This window comes from Helobdella robusta (assembly GCF_000326865.2).
Source record: "Helobdella robusta unplaced genomic scaffold HELROscaffold_149, whole genome shotgun sequence".
In the NCBI taxonomy this organism is placed as follows: domain Eukaryota; kingdom Metazoa; phylum Annelida; class Clitellata; order Rhynchobdellida; family Glossiphoniidae; genus Helobdella; species Helobdella robusta.
In genome coordinates this window covers 1-11700 of record NW_008703835.1, presented here as the reverse complement: position 1 = coordinate 11700, position 11700 = coordinate 1, and the positions used below count along the sequence as shown (strand labels likewise).

At 35.0% G+C, this 11700-nt stretch overlaps 3 protein-coding genes across 3 annotated transcripts; 1 reads left to right on the top strand and 2 right to left on the bottom strand.

The window, feature by feature from the left end:
• Positions 1–232: 232 nt before the first annotated feature.
• On the top strand, positions 233–4117 carry HELRODRAFT_195069 (hypothetical protein; the record flags this gene model as incomplete). The annotated part of the gene is made up of 3 exons (XM_009014975.1): positions 233–1013; positions 3027–3068; positions 3186–4117. 3 exons carry the CDS (start codon positions 233–235, stop codon positions 4115–4117), a joined length of 1755 nt encoding a protein of 584 aa, XP_009013223.1.
• A 2916-nt stretch (positions 4118–7033) lies between these two features.
• HELRODRAFT_184046 (hypothetical protein) lies at positions 7034–7907 on the bottom strand (the record flags this gene model as incomplete). The annotated part of the gene is made up of 2 exons (XM_009014974.1): positions 7034–7480; positions 7716–7907. The coding sequence occupies 2 exons, from the start codon at positions 7905–7907 to the stop codon at positions 7034–7036; spliced, it is 639 nt and encodes a 212-aa protein (XP_009013222.1).
• A 361-nt stretch (positions 7908–8268) lies between these two features.
• On the bottom strand, positions 8269–11693 carry HELRODRAFT_184045 (hypothetical protein; the record flags this gene model as incomplete). The annotated part of the gene is made up of 6 exons (XM_009014973.1): positions 8269–8460; positions 8790–8974; positions 9353–9519; positions 9817–9912; positions 10506–10581; positions 11606–11693. 6 exons carry the CDS (start codon positions 11691–11693, stop codon positions 8269–8271), a joined length of 804 nt encoding a protein of 267 aa, XP_009013221.1.
• Positions 11694–11700: the final 7 nt, after the last annotated feature.

The window sequence follows — 11700 nt, the reverse complement described above, 5'->3', positions numbered from 1 at the left end:
AATTAACGCTACTGAGACACTACGTTTGCAAAGTTGTTGCTGCAAAGTGTTCGAATTCTTCTGTTTAAATTTCTGTGAACTATTCGCGGATAATTGAATATTTCGCGTGAGGATTAATAAAGCGTTATATTTTACTTTCCAACACTCGTTTTGGATTTCAAAGGAAAGAAGAAGACTGAAATTTATTAGCGTTGCCAACGTAGTTAACAGCAACATAAAAATGCTGAACGAAATGTCTTCGTTGAAATACCTTTTCAGCATCTTGCTCCTCGTCCATCTCGTCACCAACCTCGACGCCTACCCCCTCCTCCAGCACAACAACCCCCACCACTTCACCAACAACGTGCAGCGGTGCATCGACATTCCCAACAACATGACCCTTTGTAGGAACGTCGGGTACACCACCATGCAGATCCCCAACCTCATGGGAGATTTTGCCCTCTCAGAAATAATCGAACAATCGTCCCACTGGATCCAACTGGCCAACACGAAGTGCCACAAACACGTCAGCATCTTCCTCTGCTCCATGTTCGCCCCCGTCTGCGTGGATGCCACGGTCTACCCTTGCAAGTCCCTCTGCGAAAAGGTGAAGGACAGCTGCGAGCCGACCATGCTGAGACACGGGTTTGCCTGGCCCGACATGTTCGACTGCAACAAGCTGCCTCTCGACCACCACATGTGTCTCAGTGTCGACAGGAACGATGCACATGATGCAGATGGTGATGGTTTCGATAGACCACTGGACAGCAACAACAACATGAACAGCAACCACAACTATGACGGCCGTGCTGACGATGGTAACATCATGCACCAGGGAAACAGAAATAAAAATAAACTGAAGAAAGGAAGGCACGGCGACAACAGTGACGATGCGGTCGGCAAACAACAACATCAACAACAACAACAACATCAACAACAACAACAACATCATCAACGACACAACCAACAGCACAAGAACAATGCTGGTAACTCGAAGAGCAACAAGATGAACAACATCATGAAGGAAAAAGAAAGTATGTATATCTTTTGTTATTTTTTTTACATTTAAAACTTAAGATTGAGACCTGCTTATTATTATTCATTATTAATATTCTAGTATTATTTACATGTTTATTTGTATCTATTCTTACGATTCAAATAATATGTTCGCGCTGAAAACATTCTGGGAATACAACAAACAACAACACCAACACAACACGTAAGTAGCATTAACATAACAACAAAACAATGAAAACAACAACAACAAAATATTACAACAACCAGAATTTAAACTTACTATTTTACGGAGCGAACAACAATGTTAAAAAGGCAAATAAACAACAACCAAACATAAAAACAACACAACAAACAAACAACGACCCAACATAACAAAAACAACAAATAACAACAACAACATCAGCAACAACAACAAACAAAAACAAAATTAACAACAACAAACAAATAGTAACAACAACAACATAAAATTCTTTCGATGTAAAAATTCCCTGAGGCAGAGTGTAAAATGTTGGTTCTTGTGTGCTCCAGTCATTAAAATGTCACTTGCAGTTTGTTTATGTTTCTTTCGTTTAACAGATGTTTGTATGTTTTTGTATGTTTGTATGCTTTTGTATGTTTGTATGTCTTTATACGACTATGTATGTTTGTAAGCCTTTGTATATTTGTATGCCATTGTATGTTAGTGTGGTTTTGTATGTTTGTATGCCCTTGTATGTTTTTGTATATTTTTGTATGCTTTTTAAGTTTTCGTATTTCATCCATACCACTGGTTGATTGTATCCGTTGATCAAATGCCATTAGTTTCACAACACATCTTGCTAGTATATACAATTTTATAGAATGGTAGAATTTATTGTTTAGTTTGTATTTTCGTATTACGTTACACATCTCTCTCTCTCTCTCTCTCTCTCTCTCTCTCTCTCTCTCCACCTCCGCGTTCACGTTTGTGAATGATATTACAGCATTAGCGTCTATTCTAATGCCACTTAACTTAAATTGCTTTGAATAAACAAATTTAATTATCTAAATTTGCTACAAAAAAGATAAGCAGGCAAGAAAGAGAATTCTGAATTACTTTCAAACATTTTCAATCCCCTTAAGAAGCTTTCAGAAACGTTCTCACACATTCCAAATGATGCGACTCAATTTCTCTCTCTCTCTCTCTCTCTCTCTCTCTCTCTCTCTCTCTCTCTCTCTCTTAGCCTGATTTAGTGAAATTTATTGTTTATAAACAATTTCTTCAATTTCTTTTGCTTGAATTTTTAAAATCATTCTTCGCCTGATGATTTAGGCAACTCATGGTAGGGTGAGGCCATATACAATTTCAACAATCTGTTGTGCTACACGCATTCACACACTTTGTGTTTGCTTTACATTCATAAATTTATTCTTATTTATATTTGAACACGTACGAAACTTATACGTGTGTGTGTGTGTTGTGTGTGTGTGTGTGTTTGTATGCGTCAATATGTTTGGTGTGTGAATGTTACACATGTGTGATTTGAGATTTTAACATTATTCAAATGCATTTGTAAGTGCGGGTGCATCATGATAATGATGAGATGGAAGTTTGTGGTTCTGTGACAACACAGCGTGGATGGATGGAAACGCAAATTTCAAATGAATGAATGAATGAATGAATGAATGAATGAATGAATGAATGAATAAACGATGAACCAACGAATGAATGAACCGGCGAGTGGTATATACTTAAATTTTTTAGTATGTTGGATGAATATTAACTTTTATTTGTTTATTGTGCTGCTCGAAAAGAGTTAAAATGTTTGTTCTGCTGAAGTTATTGTCAAGAGGTCTACAATTTTATTCTGCAAGTTTATGTCTGTGTGGGATTTCAATCTCTGTTAACATTATTCAGTTATACATGCTATCAGTATTAATTCACCATTTTTTTACCAGTATATATGTTTCGTATTTTGGATAGAAGTCATTTTTTTGTACGTAAGCATCAATTAATAATAATAACCACAACGATAATAATAATAAAATAATAATTAATTTTTTTTCAACAGAGCGAAATGAACTGAAGAATCTCCTATGCAGAGCTGACTTTGGTTAGTTTTATTATTTTATTTTTTTATTTCAACAAGTTAATTAGATTAATTATCTTTAGTAATTAAAATTGGTGTAAATTTAATTGATGCTCTAATGTGAAAGTTCATTCTTTCCAGTCGCGACCTTGTCCCCGACGAAGGTGAAGGTCATCGGCAGAGGGGTGTCCAGGATCAGCTCGAACAACGTCAACTTCCTCAAACAACTACCAACAACTGACCACGACAACAACAACAACAGCAACAAGAAAAATGTTGTGTACCACTTCTTCGCTGAGAATGATGTTCTGAATGAGAGCCATCGTGAGAATGGTCATGTTGACGAGAAGGAAGATAACGATGGAGACAGTGAAGATTTTGATGTAGAAGGTTATGCCAGCAACCAGAAGATAAGGAACAACAACAATTATGATCTGAACGTACTGCTAGCAACCGTTTCTCCAAAACAGAGCAACAAAAATAAGAAGAACAATAAGAGCGACCAGAAGCTGCTGGTGGTTGGTCGCGTCGTTGACTACGACAACGACAACAAGTATATTGTTGGCAACAACATGCGCAACAACAAAAATGTTGAGAAACTTGTTTTGTCGTCCGTTATGAAGTACGACAAGGAAAGCCACAGCGTGAAAATGTTGTTGAAAATGTTGAAGAGGAGCGTCGATAGTAGCAGCTGCGCGAGCGTTGTGGCCAGCAGACGTCCCAAAAAGAACAACCACAACAACAGAAACCAACAAGCAGCAAACAAAATAAACAGGAAGAAGCCCGCGAAGCAGCCACAAAATATTGATAGCATCAATTATTACGACCAACTCTTCAATAAGAACAACGTCATCAACAGCGTTCCATCTACCACCACCACCACCACTGCTACAACGAGCACCCCTACTACAACCACCACAACTACTACGCCACCCCCAACAACGACCACCTCCCATGAACCGATTTCCAGATCCAGAAAAATGAAGCATAGAAACAACAGCAACAACGTACGAAGGAGACCAAAGAATAGAAAAGATATGGAACAGCAGGGCAGTTTCAACGAAAATGAATAACGCTTTTTTTTGTTCTTTGCTAATCCTAAGTTAGATGGGAATGAACAGCATTGTAAACATTTGTAATGACGTGTGAACAACTTTAAAATGTAAACTAACAAGCAGTACGAACATCAACACTTAATAAATTAAATTCATTTCTTCAACTCTTCGTCCTCTATTTTCATCCATTCATCTGTATTGACACTCTTGGCGCGTAAAATGATATATATATATATATATATACTTATATGTCATTATATATATATATATATATATATATATATAGAGAGAGAGAGAGAAAGTGCAATAAGGTGGTAAACATTTGTCTTATTGTAATGAACATATACTGACCTGTTAAAGATGTACAGGTAATGAATTGAACTTTTTTTTTATATTCTTGTATTCATGTAAAAATATACCTTAAGCAAGTGTATTGGTGTATTAGGAGTAGCTACATAATGATGCGTTATCCGTGTATTGAAGCATTAAACAAATGTATTAATGTTTCATTCATATATCCAGCATACGTGTTGAGGAATTTAACAGATGTTGTATATATATATTGTGGTATATATTGTGACAATGTTTTGAATCTTAAACTTTAGAATAATGTCTAAGAAAGAACTGTCAACGTCAAAGAACATAATTTCTACTCATATTTCTGTTCAGCATCATCATCATCATCATCATCATCATCATCATCATCACCATCGTTTTTTAAATTCATCTAATCACTGATATTTGTATTCATGCTACTTCCTAGTAAACATCATCAGTTATAGCTGTGTATAGATTTTATATTTCCATTTCGCAATTTCTTTTGCATAAAAAAGCTCACACATATAAATATATGTGTGTGTTTGTGTGCGTGCGTGCGTGCATTTGTTTGTGTGCGTGTGTGTGTTTGCTTGTGTAGTTTGTGTGTTAAAATGATATTTTTTAGTTAAGCATTTTGTTTAATCTTTTTTTTTTCATTATGGGTAAAATACCGACGCGGAACTTTTGTGTCATTTTTAAATTATTTATGCGAGTCGTGTAAAATTTTGGTAAAAAATTATTTTAACGTTAATAATTATTATAATTGTTTTTTAAATAACTATATTACTGTTGTTAATAATAATAATAATATTATTATTATTTTATATTCATTGTAAAGAAGTTTCCTTTGTTCACACTTCACTTTGAACTTCAATAAATCCGATCCGAAAGATTAATGATACCAGCTTCAAACAAAAATCATCAAAAGAACGAAGCGACATCTACACAAAAATAAACAAATAACATAACCAAAAACATCAAATAACATAACAATCAAAGACACCAAATTATTTAATAGCCAAAAATACCAAATAACCTAACAACCAATGTCGCCCAAAAACTAAATAAATACTTCGAAAAATAATATTAATAAACAAACTGCAATTAAAAAAGCATAGATACATATAACATAGAGGCCACTGAACAAAGAATTAAAGACAAAAATTATGCATAATTAATGATCTTGTGTTTAACTTTAAAGATCCACATGAAAGGAATGAACGAACGATAAGGCGAATGAATGAATGAAAAGGATGAATGATAAGATAGAAAACAGACACTGCAATTTATTACAGATTGGTAAATAAATGAATATATAGATAGACAGATTAATGAATGAATATATGGATAGACAGATTAATGAATGAATATATGGAAAGACTGAATAATTGTGAATAATTGACGAATGGACAGACAGATTGATGAATGAATATATGGATAGACAGATTGATGAATGAATATATGGAAAGACAGAGTGAATAAAGAACGAATGGATAGACAGATTGATGAATGAATATATGGATAGAACGATTGATGAATAGACAAATGCCCGTATCTCTTTGAAGTTTTTTTTTATTCGAGTATCACGTGATGATTACGACCATCGTCATCGTCTTTAAAGTTGCCGAGTATTATAACATGATCTACCAATTGTACGGAGTCATTCGTGATTTGACATCTTTAAAATATTAGTAAGTAAGACAGATGCGTCAGCGCAACAACCCGATCACATCCTGTTACAACTCCACTCTTCAGCATTGTAGTACCATTAGGACCATGGTTTAATTGAATTACGACATGACCACTCTTCAAGAAATTTAAGAAATTTTTTATCATTGCTATTATTAACTCGGTTCGATCTCACAGATTATTTATTATACAAGCCGAATAAATGAGGCGAGGTTTGTGCGTGCAGGTCTGCAAGCAACTTAAGGTACATCGTGTGGAGTGAGTTAAGCAGCAAGGAAGTGGTCACACCAATGAATGTTGGCATGTTGCTTTTTACGTTGTTGTCCGAGGAGTGAACCGGAATAAAGAGGTTTACAAAACTTTGTGAGACTCCAGAAATGTCGGAAGCTTGAAAATTGCGATTAATTTTTAAGAAATTTGCTGGTAATTATTGATAACTAATGTTAAATAAACTTACCGTGTTTATCGTATCGTATCGTATCGTAATTGAAAAGTTTAAATGGTTTTGACTTTATACCAACACGAAATTTGTTGGGCCAATTGATATGTTGATAATGAGATGTTAATATCTACAATAACAATAAACTAAACTTCAAATTTGTTTTATAGTTTTATTTTAAAAATCATCATTGATCACATTATGACCGATGTATGGTTGGTGTACAAAAGCGACAACATCAAACTTTAGTTTGATACTAAACATGGCTATAAAAGTTTACAAAAATAGTTTTAATTTATTTTAAATATTTGTTTATTTACATTGTTTGGAGTTTGTATTTCGTGAACCAAAATCACTTCTGATACTTTTGAAGAACATTAAAAATAAACTACACAACACAACAAATTATCATCAGCTTAATAAATACATCTTTGGTTACACTAACACCAACCAGACACACTTAAACTCGCATATTCATTTATTTAACGTTATTTCGTTAAACTGTTATTGGAAACTCTACTCAAGCCCATTTTAGCGGTAGTGGTGGTTGCTGTGGTAGCGCCCACATCGTCATCGTCCGCATAGTAGTAGTAATCGTGATTGCAGTGAAGGTCATTATCGTTGACCTTGGAGAGAGGAAGACCCTTTATAAGCGAGGGTCTGTGGCAGATGGGGATGTCGGCGAATATGTCCAGGATGTTGTTAAACTTGACGTCATGTTTGTTGTGGTAGTACAAATTGTGGCTTGTGACGTCGTTGTTATCAGCGTTATAACCGATTGGATACCTTTCATCGAAGAAATTTTTTCTTTTTTTTCTTTGTTCGCCAGATGTCAGGTCTGACAGTAACTTACCGTTCTGCGATTGGAGGATTGACCTTTTGATCCAGGCTAGGAGACAGTTACATAGCCAGGGATTGTTGCTGATGGAAACTTGCTGAGTGAAGGTGGTGGTGGTGCATAATTTGGTGATGAAAATATCCATTATGTTTTGTAGCAAATGATTTTTTAGGTTTAAGATAGCCAATGATTTTATTGATTTAACATGGTAAAGCTTTGACAAGTTTTATTGCTCAGATGGATGATCTTGAGAATGATAAAAAACATTTTAAAAAATATATAAACATTGAAATCAATGTCTTAAATTTTTTTCATAAACAAAAATTTTCAACCATCTGCCTAGGACTCGCAATGTTATTTTGCTGGCTGCTTGCTAGATTGTGACTCGTTAGTCCTCTAAATGTTCTCTCGTCTAGCGAAAATAAGTGGTTGAACCTCAGGTCCAGCTTGTACAAAGATTCCAAACCAACAAATGCCTTCTTACCTATCCTGGTTAGAGTGATAATATGAATTTGCAAGGTCATATTTGTTCAAATATTTTTCCGGAATTTCTCAAAGTTGATCGTAAGTGCATTAACGTGAATAAAATTAAAGCATGGTTAAACCATTTTGCGTTTGCTACGTTGGTCAATTTTAGAAATATATAGTGATCAGATTTTTTAATGATTTTCAGTTCAACCATCTTCTCATCCTTTTCTCCATTCAAATTCACATTATCCACCCTACCCCATCATACATCAATTCATCCGTCCATCTATCTATCCATCAACCATTTTATCCATCCATCCATCCATCCATCCATCCATCCATCCATCCATCCATCCATCCATCCATCCATCCATCCGTCCATCCATCCATCCATCCGTCCATCGACCGACATACTCCTTAATCTTGTTGTGGCTGAGGTCGAGACTGGCGAGCGCCTGCAGACCCCTCAGTGACCTCCTCTTCACCTTCCTGATCTTGTTGTGGCTCAGGTCCAGAGCCGTCAGTACCGACAGTGGCTTCAACGCCTTCGAGGGAATCTGATGAAAATGTATGCAATCGACAAGGCAGATGTTCATACCGTTTGCTATTCTATGGAGAATAATCTCGCAATGTTTTCAAGTTTAACAACTATAACTTATAATGACTTGCGAAGTATGTTTAATTAGCAGTTTATAAGATAATGATGGTTAGAGTTGTGCATTATGTGGTTTTGATAGAAACATGACAAACCATTCGTTACTATCCTACACGACCATTATTTTTTTATTATTTATTATTTTTATAAATTTATTATTATTATTTACTATTATTATATGATTTTAGAGACACTTTTCAAAGTTTGAACAACAAACGAGGCAATTTAATGTTGACGGCGAATATTTATTTGAAGGTGACGAGAAGAAAAAAAATGATGATACCTTGAGAAAGTGATTGCTATGCAGGTCTAGATTTTTCAAACTTTTTTCCATCCCGACGAAGCAATCCTCCATTTTGATGACGTCACCGAGCCGATTGTGGCCTAGGTTGAGTAGGGTGAGTAAGGTGAAGTTGACGCCCCATCGTGGGGGGAGGAAAGTTAGGTGGTTGCGGGTTAGGGACAGACCTGATTGAGGGGGAGGGATAGTTGTTTTCACGTTACGTCATAATTTTAAAAATATTTATTTTTGCATATCTTTTTTAATAAATTAATTTAAAAACTAATATTTTTTTAGTTTACTATCAGTATAATTGAAATCATCCGATCGTTGCACACGGCATATAAACAATTCTTCGGTGATGTTTAAAAATGGTTCAAATAATTTCTACTTAAAAATTTGAAAAAAATAATACCAATGAGGATATCATCTCACACTTATTTAATAAACTCAATTTCTGTCAACTAATTATCCACCACCTACCGTGAATTCCACTCATCAAACAAATCAACCAGCAGCAATCCAAATCCAAAGAGTGCAGATGCACTGAAGTTCATTCCACGGACCTTTAACGTTGTTGGCATTGATGGCAGCCACACTCTCCAGTTTCTTATCCAGTTTGATGGCATCTAGACTGAGGAGGTTCAAGTTGTTGGAGCCGCTGATGAAGGAGGGATGGATGGAGGTTATGGGGTTCTTGTCCAGAGTCAGAACTTCCAGAGATTTCATGAAACTGCACGGTGGTGGTGGGGATGGCGGTGGTTTTGAAGTTGGGAGTGGTGGTTGTAGTTGTGATGGTAGTGTTGTAGCCAATAAATTCAACTATGACCATAAAAAAAATCAATGCTAATGACAGCATTCTGAAGCCAAGTCGCACTAATTCTAGTTATTTAATTTCCATTTATAAGAGTGATTAAAGATTAAAATAGCAAAAACATATTTACCAATTTAATTAATAATATAATAATAATAACATAATAATAATAATATAATAATAATAATGACATAAGCAATTTCGTGACCAACTCACCCGAGTTCGTGGGGTCCAATGGATTGGATGGCATTCCCAGTTAAGACAAGTGTCTTCAGTTTGATCAACAACTTCAGCGCTTCATTTGGAACTTTTCTAATTGGTCAATCACTTAGTTAATTGATTATTTAATTGATTGATCATTTAATTAATTAATTATTTATTTGATTGATCACTTATTTAATTGATACATAGTTAGATAACTAATTAGTTGATTAATTTAATTGATCATCTAGTAAATTAATTAATTAATTGATCCCTTAGTTAAATATTTAATTGATTGATCAATTAATTAATGATTATGTAATAGATCACTGAGTTAATTATTTAATTGGTTGATCACTTAGTTCATCAGTTATTTAGTTGATTCATTGATATATTAAATACATGATGTTCTGAATGATTAGACGTTTGATTGATTGATTGATTGGTTGGTTGGTTGATTGATTGATTGATTGATAGATTGATTGATTGATTGATTGTTTAATTGATTAGTGTGTTGATTGACCAAATGATTGACATGTCACCTGTATATCATTGATTCATTTTGAAATAAAATTTATCGCATTAATAGAGGAATACAAATGAATATATATATGCAGGCTTGCGTGCATGAATACATATTTAATTAAATAATTAATTATTTAATTAATTAATTAATTAATCCATGGAAGATATATGAAACGTACCTAAGTTTGTTGTAGCTGAGATCTAGGGTTTCCAGGGAATTCCCCAGCCCCCAAAATGAAAGGGGTCTCAACTCACCTGAGTGGTGATGGTGTGATGATGAGGATGATGATGGTGGTGATGAAAATTGTGATGATATCATGATGATGGTGATGATATGATGATGGTGGTGATGATAATTGTGATGATAATATGATGATGGTGGTGATATGATGATGGTGGTGATGATGATGGTGATGATGAGGATGATGATGGTAAAAAGATGATGATGATGATGATGGTGGTGATGATGATGGTGATGACATGATGGTTGTGATGTTGATATCATAATGATGATGATATCATGATGGTGTGGATGATTATGATCAGATGATAGTGTAGCGATAGTAATGTGATAAAAGTCAAAATGTAGAATAAATTTCGTGGTGGACGTTATGATGATTGATGACGGGGACCGTAAAAATTCTTTCGAATTTTAGATTTTCTAAAATTTCTTCCTCACCATCATCACCACCTCGTCACCATCATCATCTTCATCACCATCATCATCATCTTCTTCATCATCATCATCTTCCTCACCATCATCACCACTTTCACCACCATCATCATCTTCATCACCATCATCATCGTCGTCTTCTTCACCATCATCGTCATCTTCATCTTAAATGAAAACAACATCCTTCATGCTTCTCGAATCTCCTCAGTTTAAACACAACAATTAACACTTTCATCCACACGAACGAACTTATGAATGACTCAAACAAATATGTGAACATCAGAAATGAACAACAACAGCACAACAACACAACGACAACATAACATCAACGACAACACAACAACAACACAACAGCAGCAATCAAAAACACCAACAGAACAACTACAATACAACAACACATCAACAACACAACAGCAGCAATCAACAACACCAACAGAACAACAACAATACAACAACACAACACAACAACAACACAACAGCAGCTATCAACAACACTAACAGAACAACTACAATACAACAACACAACAACAACACAACAGCAGCAATCAACATCACTAACAGAACAACGACAACACAACAACACACAACAACAACACCGGGACTCACTTATTGAGTTGTTAGCCAGCAGCAGACGTTGAATGTTCAATCCATAGAAATCACTATCAAGAATCTGTTGGGGTGCACGTGGCTTCATCATCATC